At 44.1% G+C, this 18,917-nt stretch overlaps 1 protein-coding gene across 1 annotated transcript in view; it reads left to right on the forward strand.

Moving 5' to 3' along the window:
• The window catches only part of LOC133377579 (solute carrier family 2, facilitated glucose transporter member 5-like), a 44,906-nt gene extending 26,314 nt beyond the window's left edge, over positions 1-18,592 (forward strand). Inside the window, exons 9-15 of the mRNA XM_061611902.1 lie at positions 1,229-1,330; positions 1,929-2,004; positions 2,114-2,241; positions 4,615-4,767; positions 7,894-7,902; positions 7,999-8,132; positions 18,547-18,592. Coding sequence (XP_061467886.1) covers positions 1,229-1,330; positions 1,929-2,004; positions 2,114-2,241; positions 4,615-4,767; positions 7,894-7,902; positions 7,999-8,132; positions 18,547-18,592 — 648 coding nt within the window. The remainder of the gene's footprint in view (positions 1-1,228; positions 1,331-1,928; positions 2,005-2,113; positions 2,242-4,614; positions 4,768-7,893; positions 7,903-7,998; positions 8,133-18,546) is intronic.
• Positions 18,593-18,917: the final 325 nt, after the last annotated feature.

Here is an 18,917-nt window from a genome sequence, read left to right on the forward strand (position 1 = left end):
TGTTAGGAGATTCCCATTCCCCAGACAGAGTTCCAGTGGCCAGAGTGACTGAACAGTCAGCCCCTCTTCTCGGGATTGAAGCTCTGTGAGGGGAATATGGCCTCTCCTAGCAACTCTCAGCACCCTTCACAAACTACACTTCCCAGGATTCTTTGGGGGAAGCCATGACTGTTTCAAATGGAACAAAGGTCTGGTGTGTATGTGGCCAGGGATAGCTTTGGTTTAAATTTGGGTCGAAGACTACATGTGTCTGCTGTAGAATAAAAAGGTGGGGGAAACCCCCCCAAATAATGTTAACAATGTTTTATTTTGGAAAAGAAAGGGGCTTTTCCTCTGTCCAGTTTCCACCCAACCAATCTCCCCCCTTCCGTTCCCTCCTCCCTCCCTCTCTCCCTTCACCTTCCATCCCTACCCCTATCTTTCCTCTCCTTCCCTCCAAATTCCCCCTTCTCCCCTTCCCTGCCCCTCCTCCAGTTCAGTTTCACCTATTCTAAGCATGATTGCACAGGAGTAAATCTCACTGAACTCTATAAGCACACAACCTCCCCTCCACCTCCCTCCTATCCACTCCCTCCTTCTCTTCCCCTCCCCCTTCCTTCCCTTGTCCCCCCTCTCCCCTTCTAATCTCCACCCTCCTCCTTACCCTCCGTTCTCCCTCTTCCCTCCCCTCCCCTCCCCTCCCCCTGTCCCCACCCTTCTTTCTGCACCCATCTCCTCACCCCTCTTCCTCACTCACTCCCCCTTCTCCTCTTCCCCATCATGTTTTACCTATCCTAAATATGATTGCACAGATGTAAACTCCACTGAACTCAATAAGTATGCAAATGATCAGACCTGCCTTTCCCCTCCCCTCCCCAAATTACTAAATTCTTCCAAGCTACACAGGAATTGGATTGGACTGTGAAAGACCAAGCCAAACTTTGCATTTTTACAAATTTGCAGGGCAGTACAATATCTCAGAGAGGAGGTCGGGTCTCCTGCTCCCTTGGTGCATTCACTATAGCTGCCCAATTTCCCCGCTTTTTAAAGTTTGATAGAAATATCTGTGAGCTATAGGTACGTTCTTAAACTGCAAGGGTTTTTTGCCCATTAGTGACTCTTAAGCTGAGGGGAGAGTGACCAAACAGTGATCAAGCAACTGTTTGAACCAGGCCTGAGTCCCACACTCTATTCATGACACCTCACTGGCTTGTGATGTCCTCTTACGCACTTGCTTGCCTTTCTTTAGATGTATCTAATTGATTCTGTGGGCCGGAGGGTTCTGCTTCTCTTTGGCTTTGGAATCTGCTGTGTCCTTTGTATCCTGTTAACTATTACCCTGGAAATACAGGTTGGTAAGTCAAAACTTCAAGCACTGTAGCCATTTGAACCTAGGCATCACTGAATGGTCTGCCCTTTGGCAACCTCCCTTCTAATCCACATATAATGCATGGGAATAGAAGTGATTGAAAATGGATGTCCTTCTGATAGGCTGATCTGTAGAATGAGAATCAAGAGGAAAATTACTTTGGACAGTAACATTTAATTGAATTTTGCATGAAAGCTTCAAGGGGATGGACAAAAAGGAGTGTAGGTTCCCATCTGCAAATCTTACCTGCAAAAGTGACTTGAATGAAGCACTCCCATGCAAGAGATCTCATCTGGGCTCAGCTGTTGATGTGGTACCTGTTGCATTCTGCAGGCCAACAGTGCTGTGGTGAAAGGGATGACAATTGTAAAGAAGGGACATCCCTGAAGATCAGAGGTAGTCACTGTGGTGGACTCCAACTTCCATCAGCCTCACCCTCTGTGATCTGTGGACAAGGATGACTGGAGCTTTAGCCCAGCAACATCTGCAGGGCACCACATTGGCTACCCTTGCTCTATATTAAAGGCACTTGGCAACATCACTCATACATAACTGAAGTATACACAACTCTTTCCAACAGGACACCGTCCCAGAGATGGCATATTTCAGCACAATTTTTGTTCTCATATTCCTCTTTGCACAGTGCATTGGTCCAAGTAAGTACTAAGCCCCATGGATGACATGCAAGATAAGAATAGAATAGATCACTTAGTGAGTCAATGAAAACCTTGTGTTCAATGCCCTGAATCCTTTCTCTCTGCCAAGATTCAGTTCCATCTGTAGTGGTTCTAGAGCTCTTCCTTCAGCCCTCGCGGGCCTCAGCCTACGTGATAGCAGGATTTATGCACTGGATGATGACCTTTATGACAGGAGTGACATTTCTTCATTTAGAGGTGAGTGACATTGATGACCAGTTTGTTGCCTCAGTAAACCAAATCAGACCCCAGGCACTGTGATTCTTCACCCTCAAAAACAAAAGCCCACATATCAAGCCATGCCCTTAGAGATATCAAGGTGTGCCCTTAGAGTTTGTCATTGTTCCTTGCCCCTAAAAATCTAGCCAGTGCTTTTTGTTAAAGCTGAACAGTAAGGCATCTCAGAGATTTACATATTTTCCAACATGGTTTAGTGCAAGGATATGGAACCTGAGGTCCTTCAGATATTGCTGGCTGGGAATGATGGGAATTGGTGTCCAGTTATGTCCAGAGAGCCACAGGTTCACCATGCCTGGATTTGTCAGTATGTCCAGCTCAAATATCCAGCTGGCCATGAGATCCAATGCATGCATTTGGATGCATGCAAACAACTCTTGCTTCCAGGCGGGGAGTTAAGAGGTCACCAATGGAGTGCATGTTTTGCATGTAGAAGGTCCCAGGATCAAACCTTGGCATCTCTAGGTAGGCCTCATAAAGACCTCTGAGAATCTTAAGAGTTGCTGCCAGGCAGCAGAGATGATACTGAGCTTGATGACCAAGTACGAATGGATTTATACTTTTTTTTAGAACTTGTGTTTTTTGTATTTTTTACCCTGTTGTATTGCTTGGATTGCTTCAAGCTGTGAATCATTTTATAAATGTGTAAATAAATAGCAAGTATTTTAATTCCATATAAGGTGGTTTCATTTGTGTGATCATATGTGCTGTCATAATATCTCAGACTTGAAGCAAGAACTGCAAGTATAGGCCAAGACTCAGAGATACTTTCTACGGTATATGCTCATAGTTTGGAGCCCTCTGCAGCCATGAAAGGGAATAGTGATATGTACCACCAGACCCTGTGTGTGGTGGGTCAAATGTAGCCTCTGGTCAATGTAACTATACCTGCATAGTGTGCTTCTCCCGTTTCCATCTCAAACCACTGCCTCCATAAGCTGATTGGGTTGCAGAATGCACACTTATTCTGTACTTTAAACCAGAGCCAGAACTAGGGTGGGATGAGTGGGTCCCTTGCCTAGGGCACCTGATTCAAGGGGGCACCAAAATCATGATTAATGTTAGGTGCTTGTATATATAATAATATACATATACACATCCTTTACAAAAATAAAATTTATTTTAATGAAGCGTTAAGTGAGATTCCTCTGGACGGGTAGTACCTAATGTCATTGGGGTGGGGGTAGGGTGAGGCACAGTGGCAACAAAAACAATAATCTTTAAAGTCAAGTTGGAGACAGCAAGGCAAATGTTTTGGGAGCCAGGCAGGATGGCACACTTGCCATTACCCCAGCTCTGCTGTCAGCGTCCATGTGTACGGAGAGCATGTTTGCAACAAAGAAGACCCCGTGCAACAGGCATATGCTCAGACATGCACTCTTGCTAGTAAAATCGCAATGCCACAGTCCTAGATGCAAACGACCTTGATTTGGGTCTTGCCTATATTTCAGTTCCATCACTACGTGGTATTGATCATTCATAGTCATCAACAGTGTCCAAGGCCAACACTAATTTACTATTTTTAAATATTTTTTTAACTATAACTGTGAAAGAAGCTTCAGCACATCAAAATTAATTAAAACATATCTGAGATCTTCTCTTGGACAAGAGAGATTATGAAATATGGTGATCCTTTTGATTAGAAACAAAATTACAAACAAATACATTTCTACCAAGTAATTAAGATCGTGCTGCAATTAATGCTCAGAGGGCTACATGATAAGTTAATGTTTGAGGATTTTCTGATTTGAAAGATTTTTTTATAATTTTGTGATTTTTACTGTTTCTTTCTAATGATCTGCCTAATTTTCCCCCTTCTATTTTCTATCATTGTATCAATACTATTGTAATTAAATAGTCTACATTATATTTACAAAATTTCTACTGGTGTCAATAAATGCTACAATATCGTGATTTTTGTCATGGTCTAGATTTAATTGCTTTTGCAGTGTTACTACAATTGAAATAAATATTTAAATGATACTTGTGGTTTATTATTTTATTACAACTGGTTTTTTTACATCATTAAATATAGGGTTGGCTTAGGGGTGCACTTCATGTTGTTTGGCCTGGGCACCAAGAAACCTAGTTCTGGCCCTAGTTTAATCTAATGCCTTCCCAGACAGGCTCTCATACCTCCAAGGTGTTAATGAGGACTTTTTTAAACACACACACACACAAATTCTGCCTTCATCTCCTGAGGCAGGGGGAACACAGCTCCAAGGATATGTGTGTGTGATAGATAGATAGATGATAGATAGAAAGTGTCCATATTATGCTCATGACTGCCTCTTTCTCTCCTTCCTCAACCCCCAATTTCCTTTTCATCTCTAGAGGTATATTGGATCCTACATCTTCCTCTTTTTCGTCCCTATCTGTGTAGCCATTTTTTGTTATATCTTGAGGATTCTCCCAGAGACCAAGAAGAAGACCTTTGTGGACATCAAGAGAATCATGATCATGCAGTCTGCCAGGAAGATCCAGGTTGTGGGGGAGATAGTTGATTAGATGCTCACAATCACCCTATGCAGTTGTGTATTTATAAGAATAAAATGATTGTTAAGAAAGCCCCATTGTTATCCTTCCCTTGGCAGACACATTAATAACAGAAGCTTCCCTTCTGATCTGAAGGCACTGTCATTTGTTGTTCCACATCCAGACTCTTCTGTGAAAGCAGGGATATTTCAAGAAAGCAACAGACCTATACCCCAGTAGCTGCTACCCTTTCAGGAGATGGTAGTTGTTTGTGAATATTGTGTGAGCAATGCTTTGGCTGGGCCCAAACAGATGAAGCTCAGTGGCTTTGCACACAGGCGATCTGAGGTTCAGCCCTTGGCTCCTCCAGGTAGGGCTGGGACAGATTCCTAACTGAAGACCCAGAGCTTGGAAGTAAATAGTCACAAGTAACGAATTACTTGCGATTCATTACATTCTTGAGTAACGAGTAGGTAATTCCTTTACATTTCGATTGTAATAGAACTAGGAGTAATTTTACTACTTTTGTGGAGTAATTGTAACGTTTCCAGAATTACTTTTGGGCATTACTTGGGGGGGGAGCAGGGGAAGTCTTCTGCTCCTCTGATTTGTGGATGAAAATCATGTGCCTCAAACTGGGCTTCTGGGCAGCGTCGCTCTTTCCTCATGCTCTGTGGATGGGTAGGAGGAGACAAGGGAGGAGGCGGAGAGTGAGACAGGGTGGAGTGGAGAAAACAATTATTTCAAAAAATGGATGGTGGTGAAGAATGGAGTGGAGGGGAAAAGGATCTGGAGGTCAAGAACATGGATACAGGAGGAGAAGGAGGCAGCAGCAGAATGAAGATAAAGAACTGTGGAGGTGAAAGATGACAACGTGTGTGTGTGTGTGTGTGTGTGAGAGAGAGAGAGAGAGAGAGAGAGAATACTGTGTTTGCACTTGGCACACAAAGTGGCCTCCACCACCTTCTCTGGCTATTGTGCTGCATTAGCAGTATTTTAACTTTTTTGCATCTCAGGGGAAAATGTTTGCTTGAGTGAGTGCCCCTTAGTTGGTGGCAGGGCAGAGTCCGGGAGCTGGTTAAGTGAGAGAGATTATGCTGGCTGGCTGAGTGGGGAGGGGGTTGCACTTGCTTTGATGTGCAAAGAACTGAGTAGTGGCCTCAGCCTCCCTCCCCACCTCCCTTACCAGCGGAGAGACCACCATTACTATCTTATGAATAAAAAGAATTATTCTACTACCTCTGTATGTGTTTGTTTATTTTTAATGTTGTTTTAGGCTACTTAGATGTGCAGCAGCCAAGGCCAGCACCTTGCAGGCGTTTTTTTAAAGTAACTGAAATGTAATTGTAGCGATTACTTTGGAGGAAAAGTAAAGTAATCAGTTACTTTCAGAGCAATTGTAATTGTAACGGTAATTACGACTTTTTTTGGGCCATGTAATTGTAATTTATTACTTTCTAAAAGTAATCTTCCAAGCTCTGTGAAGACCTAGACAGTCCATGCTCACAATCCATGCAGGCAATGCAGAATGGACCAATTATCTGACTTCAATATAAAGCAGCTTCCTTTATCCCATTGATTACTAACTCAATGGCTTTGTTTGTCTGATTGCTTCTGAAATGGGAGTGGCACTCCAGTAATATCTGGAGGCCCCCAGGTTCCCCAGCCCCAGCCTGATACTATCCCAAATTACTCAGACTGTGCATCTACACCAGAAAAAAACCTCAATACTGAACCAAAGTGGTCCCAGCTGATAGGCTGTGCACAACCCCCCCCCATCTGACCTTGGGCCTTCTCTGGCACTTTGGATTGGCCCCATGGGATGATCTGGGGCAGACCCAATCTGGATCCAGGCCCCAAATGTATTTGGGGGCCACCCCTAAGGCTTTTAAACCCTAATTAAACATGCCTTCGTGGGTAGAGGGGATAGAAGGAGACATTGCATCTCCTTTCTCCCAACCACACGTTTAGTCAGGGTTTTCAAACCCTAAATAAACATACAGTCAAGAGGGGTGTGAGCATTAGCAGGGTAGCATGGGCAGAGCAGCATTGCTTATCAGGCTTCCCAACACTGTGCATCGCTCCTGGCTACTGAGAAGGGGAGGGGTGAGGCAGCAGGGAGAGGCACAATGGCACCACTGCTGTGCTCATACTACACTGAGCTCCCTGCTGCCTTCCCCCTCCCTCCCAGCAACCAGCAGCAAGGCATGGTGCTGGGAAGCCAGGTAAGCAGTGCCACCCTGCCCGGACCATCCTGCCAGCCTCTGCTGACATTTAGCCCTTGGAAAGCACCAGGAGGGAAGGAAAGAAGGATCTGCAATGCAATGGGGAGTGCATTGAATCCCCATGGGTGGACCTGAATGAAGAGCACACATTTCTCACACTCTTCTCATGGTGAACTGGAGAGGAAGCCCCACTGGAGTCCAAGGGACTTCCTTCTGGAGAAGGAGTTCTGTTCACACGTGCAGAAAGTTCTGCAGATCCTCTGCAGGCTTACTTTAAAGGAAGGCCCACTGAGATAAGAGGGGCTTGCTTTCTAGTAAGAATGCATACATGCCTCTCCTCCCCCCACCACCAAACTGCCCCAACTTTTCACAGCCCCAGATCACTCCGGGGAGGCTGTCTCAACCCGATTCAGCCAAAGCCCAGATCAGCGTGAACCAAGCATATTTGGTTCAGGCTCATTCAGCCAAAGCTCAGATTGGTCCAAGCTGACCCAATTCAGTTTGGAATCTGGGCTTTGGCCAGATCTGATGCACAGCCCTGGCATCCAAGGCAAAGCAACTCTTATCCAAAGTTATCTAAAGTGAAAAATGTGTTTCCCAAAGCTTTGGACTGGTTTTGGATCTTGCTTAATTTCAGTTTTTTGTAAACCCAAAACTGATAGAAATTTGACTTTCTGACAGGCAGGGAACTAGTGAGGGGGGGAGCAGGTTTGTGACTGACAGTTGCAACTTCCATCCAAGGACTGATTTTAGCAGCGCTCTCCTTCTACTCCAAAGAGTGCTTTGGGGACAGATGTAGAAAGGGTTCCAGTGTTTCCACTGCATGTTGTGTCTGTGAGAGCAGCAGTGTTCAAGGCTTCCAAGAATGGCTTGCGAGGCAGACCTAACTCAGCAATTGCTGTAAGAACATAAGAAGAGTCCTGCTGGATCAGGCCAGTGACCCATCTAGTCCAGCATCCTGTCCTCACAGTTGCCAACCAGATGCTCATGGGAAGCCCTCAAGCACGGCTTCCGATAGGGAGGTCACGACCTCCAGGCAGCACAAGAGCACTCTGACTCCCGGGGCTTCCAGCAACTGGAGCATACTATGAAGGCAGAGCATCGCTATCATGGCTGTGCTCACAGCTGGCTGCTGGCATCAGCCCCTGTCAGGTGTGTGGAGCTCTGCCAAGTTCCTGCCGCCTGACTCAAGCTTCTGCAGCAGCTTCTCACTTTTTTCCTGTGCCAAAAGGGCAGGGCATCACCTTTGTGTGACATGTGGTACCTTCTGGCAAATAACGATAGGGAGGTAACTGATGGGGGAAACTGGCCTTGCCATCTCTGTGGTCTCCTGTCCCACTATTTGAACCACAGGGATGAGCTGCATTTCTGAGTTCTGGGGAAAAAAATTAATAATAGTATGCAATGCCTTTTTGTGAGTGACAGTACTGTCACCACACTTTTTTTTTTTTTGCTGCCCATGGCAACCATTTTGTGCTGGCACCCACAGCATTTTTAAGATATGAGTATTATCAATACCTCTGCACAATCGTTAACCAAAATGGAGACAATAGTCAAGAAATCAGAAGAAGGCTAGGTCTGGGGAGGGCAGCTATGAGAGAACTAGAAAAGGTCCTCAAATGCAAAGATGTATCACTGAACACCAAAGTCAGGATCATTCAGACCATCTCTATGTATGGATGTGAAAGTTGGAAAGTGAAAAAGGCAGATAAGAGAAAAATCCACTCATTTGAAATGTGGTGTTGGAGGAGAGCTTTGGGGATACCACGGACTGCAAAAAAGATGAATAATTGGGTGTCAGAACAAATTAAACCAGAACTATCACTAGAAGCCAAAATGATGAAACTGAGGTTATCATACTTTGGACACATCATGAGAAGACATGATTCACTAGGAAAGACAATAATGCTGGGAAAAACAGAAGGGAGTAGAAAAAGAGGAAGGCCAAACAAGAGATGGATTGATTCCATAAAGGAAGCCACAGACCTGAACTTACAAGATCTGAACAGGGTGGTTCACAACAGATGCTCTTGGAGGTCGCCGATTCATAGGGTCGCCATAAGTTGTAATTGACATGAAGGCACATAACAACTATGGGCACCTCATTTTTTACACACACAAAAAGCACTGATAGCATTAGACCTGTTAACTCGCTTGTTACACAGAAATCTCCAAGTGACTTAACAACAATGCTTTTTTGTGTGTGATTCAACTCACTGGTACAGAGTACCAGCACCTCTCTGTTTTTACAAAAAAACCACACAAAACCGTGGTTTAACATCATATTTAAAAACATAAGAAACATACATAGAGAGCAAACAGAGCACCTTTCTGTCCAAAGGAAAAGGGGGCTCATCTGAAGGGAAGGGCCACTGCTGAGTGGCAGAGCACTTGCTTCACATGCAGAAGGTCCCAGGCTCTACCCCCGGCATCTCCAGGTAAGACTGGGAGAGAACCCTGTCTGAAACCCTGGGAAGCCGCTGCCAGTCAGTGTAGACACTACTGAGGTAAATGGACCAATGGTGCAACACAGAAGAAGGCAACTTCCTGTGTTCCTATGACTTTGCAAGCAGGCAGAGATTTATAGCTGATGCATTTTCTTTAGGATTTTTTTTTTTAATGCAAACTGATTTGGAGACCGATTTGGAATAATGAAAAATTAAACTCATTCTCCCTGGGAGGGGGCTCATCTACATTGTCTTTATGGGATGCCTCGTAACATTTGTTGGTGTAGTTTGCCTGTAAGTTTTGTACCAGTTCACCTGCCTTCCTGGGATCTTTAGAAGTTAAATCTCCAAGGGAAGCAGTGGCTGCATCTTGTCTCTAATGAATAAAAGGTAAAGGTGTCCCCGCACTTGTAGTGCGAGTCGTTTCCGACTCTTAGGGTGACGTCTTGCGACGTTTACTAGGCAGAGCGTATATATGGGGTGGGATTGCCAGTTCCTTCCCTGGCCTTTTTTTACCCCCCAGCATATGCCGGGTACTCATTTTACCGACCACGGATGGATGGAAGGCTGAGTGGACCTCGACCCCTTTTACCGGAGATTCAACTTCCTCCTTCCTTGGAATTGAACTCTGGCTGTGAGCAGAGCTTCGGCTGCGTTACCGCCGCTTACCACTCTGCACCACGGAGGGATGAATAGGTGTATGTAAAATGCACATGCATGAAATTTAAGCTGCAATTTCACTTGCTTATGAGGTGTGTTTTGCACAGATGGTAACATATCATAGGAGAGCTTTGGTTGCTCTCCCCTATTCTGAATGTCTTTAGCCTAAAGAGCAAGTGCTAATTTGAGTTTTAAGAGGATAAGCTAAACTGCTCAAGTATAAACTAATTATACAGCCACAAGAGTCTGCTGCTTCCCATAAGCTCATTTCAAAACAAAACCTTAGAAAACTTATAGTCCTGTACTCAGAAACACTTGTTTAACAACCCTCTTAGTTTTCATGGTGATATAGAAAAAATTCAGAGAGCATCTAGAGTTTAAAGTGCAAAACAAGAAAAAAAATCCAGACTCCTGTTGGACTTTTTTCTGTCAGTGGTCTCATAATTCGTTGAAATTAATTAAAAATCAGCCATTTTACAGAGTACGTGTAATCCTGTTGCTGACCTTGCCCCATACTCTGACCTTCATTTTCTGCAGTTTTTAAACTTTTAAAAAATGCGTGGTTGATATTTAATTAATTTAAGAAATGTAACATTGGGGTCTATGATAGTGCAGGCAAGTTCAGTAAGAACCTACTGTAAATGTTCTAAAAGTCAGACTCATAGCTGCTTGGCTTGGGTAATCAGGGGGTCACAGCCATGTCAGACATTTATTCCACTTTAAACAGTCCTAGCTTCCCCCAAAGAATCCTGAGAAGTGTTGTTTGTAAAGAGTGCTGAAAGGAGACTCCTATTCCCCTGAGAGAGCTCCAGTGGTCAGAGTGGTTGAATAGCCTCTCTTCTGGGGATGGTAGCTCTGTGAGGGGAATAGAGCCTCTCCTAGCAACTCTCAACACACTTCACAAATTACACTTCCCAGGATTCTTTGGGGGAATCCAGGACTGTCTAAAGTGTAATAAAAGTGTGGTATGGATGTGGCCGGGGACAGCATTTGTTTAAATTTGGGTGGGAGATTACATACTATATGTCTGCTGTAGAAAAAAACATGGGAGAAGCCCCCCAAAATAATGATGTTAACAATGTTTTCCTTTTGGAGAGGAAAGGGGCTTTCCCTCTGCCCAGTGCCCACCCACCCAATCTCCTCCCCTCCCTCCCCCTCCTTCTCTACCACTACCCTTCCTTCCCCTTTCCTCTCCTTCCCCTTCCCCCTCCTCCCCCCTACCTGCCTGTCACCCAGGTCAGTTTCATCTATCCTAAGAATGCTTGCACTGGTGTAAACCCCACTGAACTCAATAAGCATGCAAGTGATCAAACCTGCCCTTCCCTCTTCCTCTCTCCTATCCTCTCCTTCCTGCTCCTCCCCTCCCCCTCCCCCTCCCCCCCTTCCACCCTTCCCCTTCCAATCCCCTCCCACTTGACTTCTTCGCTCCCCCTCCCCCTTCCTCCCTCACTCTTCTCTTCCTCGTGGTCAGTTTCACCTAAGCATGATTGCACTGGAGAAAATCCCACTGAATTCAAAAAGCATGCAAATGGTCAATCCACAGAATCCTATTTTTTACCGCCTGGATTAGAAAGCAGATAAATTCAGTAATAGGCAAAAACCCCTTGTGGTTTAAGAATGTACCTATAGCCAACAGACATTTCTATCAATCTTTAAAAAGCAGGACAATTGGGCAGCTATAGTGAATGCACCAGGGGAGCAGGAGACCTGACCTCCTCTCTGAGATATTGTACTGCCCTACAAATTTGTCAAACTGCAAACACAATTTGGGTTGGTCTTTCACAGTCCAATCCACTTCCTGTGTAGCTTAGAAGAATTTGGTAACATGTGCTTCTCAAGCACATTGACCATAGTCCACAGCATTTCATTATGTATGACCCATGCACTGGACAGGAGTGTGTGTGTGTTTAGTTTATACCTCTGGCCTAACTACCTCCTCTATAGCCCACCATGAAAGACTTAAAAAAAAACTGATGAGAACTCAAGATAGAGGTGGGCAATTACCATGAAGCTTGGCTAATTTGCCCTCCCCTTCCAATATTGGAAGAATTTGTATGATTTTGCCAAGACAATCCAAGACATGGGAAATTACCCTCGCCTCTGTCTGTCTCTGTCAATTCTTTCCATTCTAAAAAAACTACCACTTAACTATCTCCAAAACAACCTTCACTGCAAGTGTCAATAGCACTCACATGCGCACACACATTATAGGGAAAATGCATGCAAAATATGTATTTTGGAGAAATGCACTGAGAAGCATACAAAAATGCACATTTTAGAGCGGAGGTTCTCAGTGGTCTGTGAGCTTCACTCAGGTTGCCTGCAGCATGTCTGGATTTGCCATGGAAAATGGCACATCTATTCTATTAAATGTTGGCTTTGATTTTTAATTGTAACGTTATTGTTTATTTTATTTCTTATATTGTGTTTTGTTGTATTACAGTTTAAATTCTATGGTATTCAAACTGTAACACAATACAATACAATATATAAGAAACCAAAGAAGCAGTAAAAATAGTTAAAATCGTATTTACCACATCACATTACAATTGCTGCAACAGGCATAAAAATCATTAAATGGTCCATCAAGACCCTGACAGCAATTTTCATGTGGTCCATGGGGGAAAAAAGTTTGGGAACCACTGTTTTAAGGGAAGAATCCATAAAAAATGTGCAGAAAATGCATACAATTAAAATGTTCTAAGTTCATTAAAGTGGGATGGAATGCACTTATGCTGGAGCACGTGCAAAACTTGACATGTGATGTAAAAAGACTGATACCATTCCTAGATTAAGCTAATAGACTATGTACAACTTTGGGAATGTCATTCAATTCAAGATCATTTTTGTAGAGTGATCATTATTTGTAAGATACTAAACTGAAAAGTTTCATGATAAAGTAAGGCATATGTTTTTAGTTTGTATCTGAATACAATTTATAAAAAAAATAATCTACTATATATTTTGGAAAGTGATTTGTTTGCTCTTCATTTGGACACCTCTTAAGATATCATAACCAAATTTTGCATGTTGGCTCCTGAAATCAAGGAGCAGGTTTTTGTCATGTGTGGATACAATTCAATGCATTTTAAATCAAAATCAGGGGTGTAGTCGTCCAGGAACTCGGTGTGTGTGTGTTAGATCCTTTATTTTGGGGGAGCAGGATCCCAGCAAGGTCCCTATGTCTCCAGTATCCTACAAGATAATCAACATAAAAGGGAAGGATATTAGCCACTGAGAGGAACCTAACATGCTTCCTTCTTCTTTCCTGCTGATTGGAACCAAGCAGAGTGAAAGGAGGTTAGTCAGCCACTGAGAAGACAGTTCTCAGTAGCTAATACTATCTTCTTTCATGCTGATTGGCTGCTAGGGATGTCTGTTGTTGTGGAAGAAGGCATTAATAAGGATTTCATTCTCAAACCAGCAGCAAAACAAAACAAAAGGATGGGAGGAGCATGGTTGTGACTATCGTGAAGGGACCCTGAACTTCTGAATTTGCCACTACACTGCTGATCAAGATGGTAGACTGAACTGTTCAAACCTCACTGATTTATTTGTTTATTTGAATTCTCAGACTGCTGGGTTTGAGACAGTATAATATATAATGCAATTTAAAAAGGAAGAAAAAGTGCATTTCTTTGTCTTAATTAATTGAGCAAATATCTGGATCCTTTATAGTCCATCTACGGCGATATTCTTGAGAAAGTGGGGTTGGGGGAAGGGACATAAAAAAGAACAACTGAAAAAAAGATGTCTATAAATAAAATGATTGCACGGATAGCAAATGTGAGAATGAGTTAATATAACAAGGATGTGTTAGGATTTGCAGTAATATTATCATAGGTAGTTATTGAGAAAATAACCTTACAGGTCACTTCTGAACTGCTAAGACAATGATAATTTTAGAGAGGAAAGAAAGCAGACATAATTAGGATTAAATAATGCTTAGATTTTCTACTGCATTGCTGAATTGTTTGTTTCTTATGTTTGTCTGAAATTCATTTCCTGGCACACTCTTGCATGACATCATGGGATCTGATTAAAACACAATATTGATCAATTAGCAATTGTAAGATATTCTGCTGCAGTTTCTTAGGGAGCATTTAAATTGTACACACTTTCTTAAAGTACAAATTTTATATGCATTCTTTCCGCTAAAATATGTTTCCCCTAGTGTTGCCCACAGGCCAAAGCAGAAAAGCTGGAATCCAGACTGAAAAACTACAATGGAGCGGGGCTGAAATGTTGGAAGATTTAGGAGAGAGAAAAACAAGTACTTTTTCGTGCAGTGCGTAGTAAACTGTGGAATTCACACCTTTAGGAGGCAATGATGGCCACCAACTTGAATGGCTTTAAAAGAGGGTTTGACAAATTCATGGAAGATAAGGCTATCAGTAGCTGCAGTTCCTGATGGCTGTGTTCTGATATTCAGCAACTGATATGCAGAAGCATACTGCCTCCACTGTTAGAGACAGTATGATCCTGAATATCAGTTGCTGGAAACCACAAGAGGGAAGAGTGCTCTTGCACTCAGGTCCTGCATCTAGATGGCCACTGTGAGATCAAGATACTGGACTAGATGGGCCACTGGCCTAATTCAGCAGCCTCTTTTTATGCTCTTATGTGGTTGGGTCAGACTGATTAAGTCAACCTAACATAAGGAGAGTCCACCTAGCCCACCTGGTCCAACATTCGGTTTTCACAGTGGCCAACCAAATGCCTTTCGGAAACCTGCAACCAGGATATGAGCTCAACACTATCCTTAAAGCTGGGGAAGGGCACTGAACAACCACCACCCTTGTCTTTCTCTTCCTCCTTTGTTGTTGTTATGTGCTGTCAAGTTGACTACGACTTATGGCGACTCTGTGAATCAGCGACCTCCAATAGCATCTGTCGTGAACCACCCTGTTCAGATCTTGTAAATTCAGGTCTGTGGCTTCCTTTATGGAATCGACCCATCTCTTGTTTGGCCTTCCTCTTTTTCTACTCCCTTCTGTTTTTCCCAGCGCTATTGTCTTTTCTAGTGAATCATGTCTTCTCATGATGTGTCCAAAGTATGATAACCTCAGTTTCATCATTTTAGCTTCTAATGATAGTTCTGGTTTAATTTGTCCTAACACCCTATTATTTGTCTTTTTTGCAGTCCATGGTATCTCCTCCTCTTACTCAGACTTTATGCTCTGCCAGCTCTGAATCCAAGGGCAATCCTTCTCAGCTATACTCCCCTTGGTTCCTGAAATAAGAGTGCACTGGTTACACGTGATCTTTTCACCATAGTGACCCTCTCCCTACACACAGATAAAATCTGCCATATATGCAAAAGCACACAACTCCCCTATTACATGGACAACATTACCATTTGGCTTGGATGGGGAGTTATTTATTGTTGTTGTTATTAATTGTTACACTTATAGAACACCTTTCCACTAAGGAGGTCAAGATGGGTACATGGTTCTCCTCCTCCAATTTTTTCCTTACAACAACCCGCTGATCTAGGTTAAGCTGAGAGACAGTGACTGGACCAAGATCACCTAGTGAGTTTCATGGTTGGCTGGGGATTTGAATCCTGGTCTCTGGAATCCTAGTCCAACATACGGATGGGATCTGCTTGTTGATGCCTGTTTGATTGCATCCTGTCAATCTGGCAGGTGGATCCATTTCATGTTAGTTATATTTAAACTGGAACGAGTTCAGAGGAGGGCAATACAGATGATCAGGGTACTGGAAACAAAGTCCTATGAGGAGAGACTGAAAGAACTGGACATGTTTAGCCTGGAGAAGAGAAGACTGAAGGGAGATATGATAGCACTCTTCAAGTACATGAAAGGATGTCACATAGAGGAGGGCCGGGATTTCTTCTCGATCGTCCCAGAGTGCAGGACACAGAATAATGGGCTCAAGTTGCAGGAAGCCAGATTTCGACTGGACATCAGGAAAAAACTTCCTAACAGTTAGAGCCATACAACAATGGAACCAATTACCTAGAGAGGTAGTGGGCTCTCCGACACTGGAGGCATTCAAGAGGCAGCTGGACAGCCATCTGTCAGGAATGCTTTGATTTGGATTCCTGCATTGTTCAGGGGGTTGGACTTGATGGCCTTATAGGGCCCCTCCAACTCTACTATTCTATGATTCTATTTTTCCTCTATCCTTTGCTTTTACGGTTCCAATTTTTTTCCTCCCTGAAAAATAACGACATTGCTAACAATGTCTTCCTTTCCTTCTGCCCCCATTTCCCCACAATTTCTTGTTCTTCTCTGTTCCCTACTTTCTCCACTTTCCTGCATCAGAAGCAGGAACAGTGGGGCAGAAGCAGAGGAGTGCCAGGGTGGGGCACGGCCAGAGCTTGGAAAATGTACTTTTTAAAACTACAGCTCCCATCAGCCCCAGCCAGCATGGCCACTGGATTGGGCTGATGAGAATTGTAGTTCAAAAAAGTAACTTTTCCAAGCTCTGGGCACAGCCCCCTCATCAGCCTGGACCAGAGCTTGGAAAAGTTACTTTTTTGAACTACAACTCCCATCAGCCCAATCCAGTGGCCATGTTGGTTGTGGCTGATTGGAGTTGTAGTTCAAAAAAGTAACTTTTCCAGGCTCTGGCCTGGACAGGCCCTTCGGAAAAGACTCCAGCAATCTCCCCCTCCCAAGGGAAAAGGGGCTAATAGAAGTGGGAATGGAGTAGCAACCCTCACAAAGCTTCAGAGGGCAAAGGAGGGACAGGAGAGACTGCATCGCTTAAGGCATCAGTCTGGCCTCCCCATCGAGCCCGTGCCTAGGCCCTTCCCCAGTCCCATGGCCATCTTAACTAGTGGCAAGAAGATGAGCAAATGCCATGCCTGAACATGTCAGAGGCTTAATTTTGGGGGTCAAGGTGGCACATTGTGAAGCCTGCCTGTAGCTTCAAAGCAACCACTGAAGGGGCAAAGAGCCACCAGTACGGAACCCAGGAATCTGCCTTCTACTGAGTCAGACCACTGCTCCACCTAGCACAGTATTGTCTACACTGACTGGCAGTGGCTTTCCAGGATTTCACACAGGATTCTTTCCTAGCCCTGTTTGGAGTTGTTGGGAACCTTCTGCATGCAAGTCAGATGCTCTACCACTGAGCTATGGACCTTCCCTGTGCAGGCTCCTAATGTGATCCCCTCTGAGGCAAGTTTATCTAACCCAATATCAGCCCTTCAGTACAATGTGCAATTGAACAAAACTTGGATGGATCAGTGAGTATGCAGTGCAAGTATGTGTAGTCTCTTCTGTCCCTGGAGTGATGCCACAGTGAAGTCATTCAATCTCTCCCAGTTGGGCTGGTAGAGTGCTTGCTTGGGGGAGGAAGAGGATGAAGAACAAACTGTCCCAAAGGAAGCCACCCACAAGGACAGACGGTAGAAGAAACAGCCCAGAGATATTTGCAAAGAAAATAGCTGCATTGCATAAGGATCCTAATCTGAATGGAGTTAACAGTGGCTGGTTTCCACACTGCCTTTGGGCCTGCTCTTTCCTACATCAGCTCTCCTGAAGGGGCGGCTTGTCTTGGGAACAGCTGCAAACACTGTGAGACAGTCCATCCCCCAAACGGGCCCTCTCTTTGAACGTGGGAGCGAAGGTCCCCTGAGAGAAGATCCAGAGTGGCAGCAGCCCAAACTCTGGGGGTGAAATTTGTCCAAAGGAGCACTCTAAGACAGGAGTCAAATCAAATGTGTGCGTACATTTCATTCTGGAAGGTCAACAGACCGGGAGCAATGACTTAAAGTTGAAACTGTTATAAAGGAATGGTTATCCCCCCCGGTCTTAATCAGCTGCAAAGGATTTAAGGCTTATGGCAGCCCCCTGCCCCACTCTGGGACACCACGCATGCACAGCAGCAGCCTGGTCCTTCGAGTGAAGCTTCTCCAGCCACATCTGCCACCAGCACTACTCACGTACCTAGGAATATAGGAAGTTGTAGCCTTATACCAGGTCAGGCTATTTTCTGCATCTTCCTCAATATCATCCACTGTGAGTGGCAGCAGCAGCTCTCCAGGGCCACCGGCAGAAGTCTACCTCATCACCAGTTACTTGGATCCTTTTATAACTAACTTGAGATGCCTGGTATTGAACTATGACCTTCTGCAGGCAAGGCATGTGCCCTACCACTGAGCTAAGGCCTATCTCACATAGAGACAGTGCATAGTGCCTCATCCATGGCATCAAGGATGCAACAGAACTACATAAGAGGTCCAATGTGGATTCAGTTTGGACCACATACGGACTACTATGGACAGCTTAAGGGCCCAGTCCAGAATGAATCTTCAGGGTGGCAGCTCCCCAAATCTGAAAATAAAAATTATTTGAGGCTGCACCAGCAATTCTAGCCACAACCATGTTGGATCTGGAGGCAGAGATCCATGTGAGGCTATTCAGGTGAAATAGATCATCATATGTTCAACTGTGTCCCACCATCCCATGTCTTTTTATTTCCAGGTATGATGAAGAAATTGAAGATATTGACTGGCTCAAGGCCATGTGAGACCCTGAGTGAAACGGGATTTAGACCACCATCTCCCAGTGTCCATCCAACACGTTCTCTTTGAAATTGCACTGGTTCTTCTGTTATCATGTCCAGGGTGACTGTGATCCCATGCTTTTAAGCATTGCATTTCTGGGTTTCAGATTCAATCGATGCCACTTTTTCCACACTGAATTTCTCTTTGCCATGCAACATTTTAAAGGCATAAAAACTGCTGTAAGGGAGGAGACAGTTGTTTTGCATCTGTCTCACAAGTGTAGAGTTTCCTATATTCTTCTCTTGGCCTTGATTATGACCTGTGGCAGAACCTGACCAGAATCTGAAC

This window comes from Rhineura floridana, chromosome 1 (assembly GCF_030035675.1).
Source record: "Rhineura floridana isolate rRhiFlo1 chromosome 1, rRhiFlo1.hap2, whole genome shotgun sequence".
Lineage (NCBI taxonomy): Eukaryota > Metazoa > Chordata > Lepidosauria > Squamata > Rhineuridae > Rhineura > Rhineura floridana.